This window comes from Pseudoliparis swirei, chromosome 12, assembly GCF_029220125.1.
Source record: "Pseudoliparis swirei isolate HS2019 ecotype Mariana Trench chromosome 12, NWPU_hadal_v1, whole genome shotgun sequence".
Taxonomy (NCBI): Eukaryota; Metazoa; Chordata; class Actinopteri; order Perciformes; family Liparidae; genus Pseudoliparis; species Pseudoliparis swirei.
Genome location: NC_079399.1, coordinates 19,411,859 through 19,419,292, shown reverse-complemented (window position 1 = coordinate 19,419,292; position 7,434 = coordinate 19,411,859). Strand labels below are relative to the sequence as shown.

General features: G+C 40.8%; 1 protein-coding gene across 1 annotated transcript; it reads right to left on the bottom strand.

Annotated features, from left to right (window-relative positions):
- Positions 1-465: 465 nt before the first annotated feature.
- On the bottom strand, positions 466-6,529 carry si:dkey-1j5.4 (leucine-rich repeat-containing protein 15). The gene is made up of 7 exons (XM_056427770.1): positions 6,406-6,529; positions 4,841-5,065; positions 4,498-4,682; positions 4,138-4,394; positions 3,579-3,699; positions 3,231-3,366; positions 466-3,105 (listed from the first exon to the last, which is right to left on the bottom strand). Exons 2-7 carry the CDS (start codon positions 5,019-5,021, stop codon positions 2,915-2,917), a joined length of 1,071 nt encoding a protein of 356 aa, XP_056283745.1. The 5' UTR covers positions 5,022-5,065; positions 6,406-6,529; the 3' UTR covers positions 466-2,914.
- Between the last annotated feature and the right edge of the window lie 905 nt (positions 6,530-7,434).

Genomic DNA, 7,434 nt, shown 5'->3' with positions numbered 1-7,434 from the left:
GCCCAACCTTCAAGGTTATTATAAAATGCTTTATAATGTGTTTGGATATTGTTTTAAAAGTATCATTAATTTTTATGTGTTCTTAATTATATACTGGCTTAAGCAGATTATGGCACATTATAAATACATTTACGATGCATTATGCGCCACAAGTGCCATAGGAATTGTTTTCCTGTTAAATCCTGATGCTGCACAGCAGCAGCATACACTCTAAGCATATCTGGCAGTGCATTGATGTAGTCATAGTGAATTGCCATACCCAACTTCAACAGAGCATTTTCATTGGCAATTTAACACAAATCTTTAGAGTACAGCCTTTGTTCACCAATTATCGCCTGGAGGAGCTATGGAATCCTGACCAAACGCAGCAGTCTGAATCATTGAAAAAAAGATGACATGCTCGTAAAATGCAATGGGATGATAATGTGATTATATATTATTTGAAGAATGTTACAAGAGATTTTGTACAGCCGCTGGAACAAGAACATATCAAATGACTTTATGTAAAGAACAGTACACCACAACCATCTGGACACGCCAACAACTTCACACAAAAATTCAATAATCCGAAATCTCGACATCGACGAGAAACCTTTCATTTTCGTTAGCTGCTGAGATGTTGGTGTACGATCTCAGCGATCAAAGTGAAAGAAAGACTTTGCTGCATAACATGTCAGAGTACACCAGCGTAGGCTCGGAACACTGCCACGGCTAATGTATTGTTCTCGGGAGCTCACCTATAATAGCAGGTTTATTGCAGATGGAAATTATGACGATTATCTCCCCCTCTGGAGTGGGAGACGCTGGCGATTTTGTGTCAATGTTGCTGTGTAGGGGAGGTCGACCGGAGTGGCCTTGTCAATTACAGAAAGCTGAGGGCAGGATATCATGCTCTTGCTTTTCCCCGTCTCCCAGCTCAATTCCGCTCTACTGAACTAGAGGAGTCTGCCTCTGACAGAGGGACGAAGAAGGTTGCAGTACGACAATCGCAGAACATAGCGTGAAGTGAGCACTGGCGGAGGAGGGAGGGACCTTTTCTGTGTCCTTTAATGCACTTTATTGAAAAGTAAGCAGTTTTATAGTTTTGTTCTGGTGTTGTGGGCAAAGGAACTATGGGAGCTACAGGAAGCTAAACTTGGGAGCTGACTAAGTATCTGTTTTGTGCATTCCCATCTCATCTGAGTTCTAATACACTTTCTTTTTTTACCGTGAATGTGGATGTTTGAATACATTTAAAACATGGCTGCTCAGGAGACGTGCAGTTGGAAAAGGTCACTTATAAACTCCACCACTCGTAGGAGCGGAGGTCTATATGTGCAATGCAACCAAAACTGGATGTGGATCTTGCTCATGCTCTTGCAACTGAATCATAGATTGTATAAAAGAAGTGGCCCTAGCCACGTGGGCAGCAGTTTTAAAGCCTCTACTTTTGGCAGTTTGGCCGTTGCCATCTTGATTTTTTGCAAAAAGAAATTACACAAGCTAATTTCAACGGAACGTGGATTAAGACATTTTTAGGCAACCAATGGTTATCTCCCAATTATCTCATATGGACTGAAAACACACCGTAGATGGTTAAAGTTCGAAAAACACAGACAACTCCTGGACCGCTGATAGTGACCTGTCAATCACAAGGTAGCCCGCCCGAAAGCATACCCTGCTTTATGATCTATTTTACTCTAAATGGACTATAATTGACTAAATAAACATCATGCTGTATTTAAGAATATTTGAAACTAGAGATTGAGACCATAAACTCATATTTACAAAGTTTACTGAGGGAATAAATCAAGAGAGAATTAGTCATCTTCTCGTAGACTTACAATCTTATACTATCCCAATTGTTGTTCTTAGTTTGTACTCTAGGTTGAAATGCACTTATTGTAAGTCGCTTTGGATAAAAGCGTCTGCTAAATGACATGTAATGTAATGTAATACTATCCCAATTCTTATTGCAACTAAAGAAGTCACCCTCTGATTGCAATTAGAGAGAATGCATTGGCTTTCGTTTTCAAACCTGAAGGTTGCTGCCTGGCCTTAATGGGATCAAATTGATGCAGCCAGGTTCTTAAATCTGGTGTAAGAAGAGAGATAGCCGATTAATGCCATGCTCAATAACCACAAGGCTCAGATGTCCACAAACTTTTGACCTTGTAGTGTATTCATGCTCGGCTGCTTGGGAACATCAGCCTGGATCATCTTCCTTATATTACTTTTAATCTAATGTTGTTATAACAATTTCAATAAAGTTTTATTATCTCCAACCCTCTTTACTTTAAGATGGTTGCTGTGCACATCCTGGCTGTGCATGATCTCACTATCCAACGGCCTTTCTTTCTTTTTTTTGTAAACCGTAACCATAAAAGATTACAGAAACCATTTCCTGGAACCCATTGCGTGTAATCCCTCACTTTCCAAACGTGCGAATACAAGTCTATGTGACAAGCAATATGAGATTATAATCTTAATCTCAGTGTTGAATTTGATAAGGGACGGCAAGTGTTCTCTCCTGGTAGAGAGTACAACAGAGATGCACACATGTCTTTCTGCTCAATGAAAACATCATAACTCCAGTGTTTTTGTTATTTTCATGCTTTAACTGCAAGTTGAAGGTTCCAATGCTTTGATAGGGGTTGAAATTGCATATGTAGCTCTTTTATACTCACAAATACATGGTGTTCAAGCCAAAGTTTCTCAAAGGGTTTTAGCTGAAAACATCACCATGTTGCTTTCGAGAAGATAGACACCCCAACAAGAACATCTATTGGCTGCATCGCATTGTTGAGAAACCATAAAATAAAGAAATTCATTCCTCAAATACTAACTCAGTCTAGAGAAAAAAGAGATGTTTTTAGGAAGAGTCAATCTCTGGAGCTGGAGCTGAAGCTGTGGTCTTCATACAGGTTGTCTGGCGTTAGGCACGGCAGGACAACTTGTCGGCTTGGAGGCTGTAGAGGCTCTTGTTTCGGAGCTCCGGTGGACTCTTGCACTTCAGGGCATCCCGGGGCGACAGGGAGGCCTTGGTCCGCCCCATCCACTGCACCAGAGTGATGATGTTACAGTCACACTGCCATGCATTTTCATGGAGATATAGCTTCGTCAGGTCTGACGGGGGTCAGACAAAGAAAATCACCAAGAATGAATCATCAGTACGCGATGTAGTCACTTCTACCTCTAATATTACGAGTAAAAGTAGGCCTGTAAAAATGAGGCCTAAATGGTGGTCGTACCAAGCATATGGGCGAACATGTTTCCGTTCACTGTCTTCAGGCGGTTTCCACTGAGAGACAGCTGAGAAAGATGGGCCATGTTCCTGAACACATCAGGTGGCAGGTGCTCCAGCTCGTTGTTCCTCAGGTAGAGTTCCTGTTTCATTAGTCAGCACTGTTTTTAATGGCTTTATAGCTCCTTTAACATATTAACAACTATGTTCAAGTGTATATAAAAGTGTTGAATGATAAGGTCACCTGCTTGTTCTAATTTACATACATTAGTTGAAAACACATTCTTAAACCTACAGTGCGTTACTGGTTTTGCAGAACAACAGAAAACCATATGGACCAGCCCATTTATATTACCTGCAAGTTGCCCAGGCCATCCAGAGTTGAAGAGCTCAGCGTGGACAGGAGGTTGTTGTCCAGAACCAGCATCTCCAGAGATTGCAGCGGCCTGAATGCTTCAGCAGGAATGTTCTTCAGACTGGATTTGGAGAGTCAGAATGCCTTAATGAACATCAATACACTGCACAACTAATGTAACATGTCTAATAGGCAATATGAAAACATAATGTGATGAAGGCATTCCCTCATATCAAATTCCTCTTTGCTGTTCAGTTGTCTCTTGTTTGGTTTCCTCAATGTAAACAAACACTGCTAAGGTAAAACCCTATGAAACAGTCATATACTTGCTATAACCTATCTTTATCTGCAACAATGCTACTGTAGTTACTTGGTGTCACTTAGTTAGGTTGTATCCTAACCTAACCAGTGTAGTCACATCTTATCAAACCAAATCCAGACAGTACATCGATGGTGGAGGATTATGCAAAAACCCTGTATGTTCAATAAAGAATAGGTTGTGGTAGGTCTGGCATTGAGAGGTATATAGAAGAATCCACTGAGGGACATGTGTGATGACCTGTTATTGTCTAAGTTGAGGAACATAAGCTGTCTGAGTCCAATGAATGCCTTCGGAGAGATCCTCTGGATGCGATTTAGGGAAAGGTCCAGAACTTTCAGCGCGATCAGAGGCTTAAAGGCATTAGACGGTAGCGTTGTCAGCGCGTTAAGCGGAAGGTCTAAGTCTGACAAGTTCCTCATTCCTGCAAACATCTGAGATTTGAGGATGCCAATCTGGTTATGTCCCAGCATGAGGAAGCGAAGGTTCAGGAGGTCCTAAAGACATGGAAGAAAGAGGCACAATATATTTGTTGTGGTCAGATCATTGCATCGTGAATGCTGTGCATGTTAACGATTCCTCTCAAGAAAAACTATTTACTTGGAATCCTCTCGGTATAAGGTTGGCGATGTGGTTGCCGTAGAGATTGAGGAGCATCAGTTGCTTCGCGCCGTAGAAGGCCTGGGGGTGGATGGACTTGATGGCATTCCGTTCCAGATTGATGCTCTCAATCTTTGGGATTGATCTCAAAACGTTAGCCTTCAGGTCTGTGATACCATTCTCACCTTTAAATAAAAAAGTTGGATACCGATGAAGTCATGTCCTACATGAAGCCATGTCCCACAATACTTATGTGTACCAGCAGTAAATATCAGATACATTATTAAGTGAAGAACATTACAACACTCCTAGTATTTGATATGAATAACCACAAGGTATTCACCTAGTTTGAGGATCCAGGCATCAGGAGGCAGTTTGGAAGGAAAGACGCGAAGCCCCCTTTTATGACAATTGACCTCTGACTTTTCTGGACCGGATTTCCGAGAGCATTTACAGACATCGGGACAGCCCTGCGCAGCCTGCACCATCCATGGGCTTACAAGCATGAACCACACTATCTGCATCTCTCCTTGAGGGTTGAGGATGTAGAGAGAGACCTAGAGAGAGTCTTGGGGCAGAAAGTTCTATCATGTGATCAGGTGGCAAAAGCTAACTGGGCCCATCAGGTGTTTTGTTACGCAGAGCCTTCTTAGAAGCCGTCATTAGAAACTGGTCGGGCGCAGTGAGAAGATACTTTACCATGAAGAAAATCTTGTTAGTGTTTACATCGCTCATTTTTTCAATGACATTTTTTTTCTCCAGTTCTGACAGAATTATATAACAGCAGCTACGCTAACCTCTTCAGAAGCCGCCATAGTTGTTGAGAACAAACTGTTGCCTCTCCATGTCCTGTATCCACACATCTAAGCCATGCCCCCTAGCTTCCAACAAGGACACTGGTTGGTCTGTGCTATGGCTCGCAGGACATGAACGGGTGAATTGAAGCCAGATAAGATGGATATTTCTCTGATATGTGATCATGATCTTGTTACATCGCAAAAAACCAGCTGCCGTGCAAAAATCAGGTAAAAGCATGCCTATGCCGCAGAAGGCCAGGTGTTGACTTTGAACAACAAAGGTTGTAGTTTGACCGTCTCTCAGAGCAGCATGCTTGCTCAGAGGTCAAGAGGTCAGCTGGAAAATACAGGGGTTTACAATATAATGTGCTATTTTGCTAGGAATGACGGCTGTTGCAGACGGATTGCTGATGCTTGTGGAGTAAAAATATTCTGTGGGCCTCTCAAGCACGTTGTGGTGATTTATGTTACATTTATTTCCCCTATCAATATGTTAGGCAGCATGGACACATGTTGTTCCCTGTATTGGATGAAGAATCTTCTAAGTTTGCTTAATTAGCCCAAGTACTTTTATTGTGATTTTGTTATGAATAGCCATAGAGGGGCCACATTTGTGCCATATTTGCGTCACCTGTTTACTTTTCTACATTTCAATGCATATCCTTCAGTGGAAGCCAATCTTTTATTCACCTTTATTTCATATACTTTCATTTCAAGATGAGGGAATGTTCCTCTAACTCATAGTAAAATAACCCAGTTTAAGTTTAATTCTTTTCATCATGAAAAAAACATCAACTCGTATACATATTTTTATGTTACATTTTAGCTGTATTAGTTATACAGCTAAAATGTAACTACCAGAGTTGAAAAGTTATCCATTGCAGAGCAACAAAAACCACAGGCCACATATTGCAGTGACGAAAATCAGATTGGCATTACATCAGGAGAAACACTCAAACCTGGTTATTGTTTTAACAAACCTAACTGCCTGAGGTGCATTCAATTCTTCCCACACGACTTAAAGTGATCCAAGTTGGAGAAGAACAAAAAAATCCAAACACGGAACAAAGCTCATTTCAAAGCAGTTTTCCTCCTGCTGGGTTCCACTTACCTGAACAACAACAAGTGATTCTCCAGATGTCTATCCACGTTGTGCTCGATCCTCAGCTCGCCCTGTGTGTTCTGAAACAGGGAGCTATGCAGCGCTGTCTTTCTCTCTTGACTTTAAAAGCATCTTTAAGACACTTGTCCAGTGCCACAGTGTGGGAACACAGCAAGTCTGTGGAAGCAGGGTGTGAAGCTCCTGGAGCTTCTGCAATGTCACAGAACCCAGAGAACTTTGGCATCCACAGATTATGGCATCAATCCATGTTATGCTGCCAGGTGTGTGTGTGGGGTGGGGGTGGGGTTTTTTGGGCATTTGGGCCAGAGTCCTTATTGTGAGGTCATAGCCATGGAGTCAACTTTTACAAAAGTAAAATGTTTCAGACAAATAAAAATGAAATAATAAGACTCAAAACTCAAATATCGCTTGAAAATTGATCATTCTTTCGGACGTTATAAAAAAGCATTTGTGTTTATTTATTTATATATAAATATGTTCTTGTATAATAATAATAATACAAGAGAGTGAGACAGATATATATCTTTGCATTCTAGTTTTCTACTTTTAATACGTTTGAAAGTATTATTAAAATAGGGAGACCGTAGCCAGTTGTGTGCAACGTTGCTTGTAGCACCAACTAACAGCAGTCCAGCATCGGTTTCTGCTTTTCATCTATTTATATCTTTATCAATATATCTGCGGGGGATGTTTGTGCAACCCCATCATGACGCAGTGGGTTTTCACTTAGTTTTGAAATGGTGGCGTTCAATGTTGCAACACATGGTTCACATTGTGAACTGGTGGCGATCAGGTTTAGGTAACGAGACGACTCGGTTAGGAGGAGATTTGACTGTAAACTCACCATAAATTACTGCCTACTAGTTGCATTAATTTCACAGTACTGTAACATGTTCACTGAAAATGTGTATACTACTGTGATTAAACATTTTAATATGTATTATTAATTTGTATTTTTTGTATTTATTATAATGTATTATTAATTATTGGTATTATTTATTCAAACTTTTATTTTAT

What these genes read in the sequence shown, in the direction of transcription:
- si:dkey-1j5.4 (XM_056427770.1), bottom strand. Translation starts at nt 5,021, where the DNA reads ATGCAGATAGTGTGGTTCATGCTTGTAAGCCCATGGATGGTGCAGGCT. An exon ending in TTATACCGAGAGGATTCCAA is followed by an intron (nt 4,395 to 4,497) that starts GTAAATAGTTTT and finishes CCATGTCTTTAG; the next exon opens with GACCTCCTGAACCTTCGCTT. An exon ending in CATGTTCGCCCATATGCTTG is followed by an intron (nt 3,106 to 3,230) that starts GTACGACCACCA and finishes GACCCCCGTCAG; the next exon opens with ACCTGACGAAGCTATATCTC.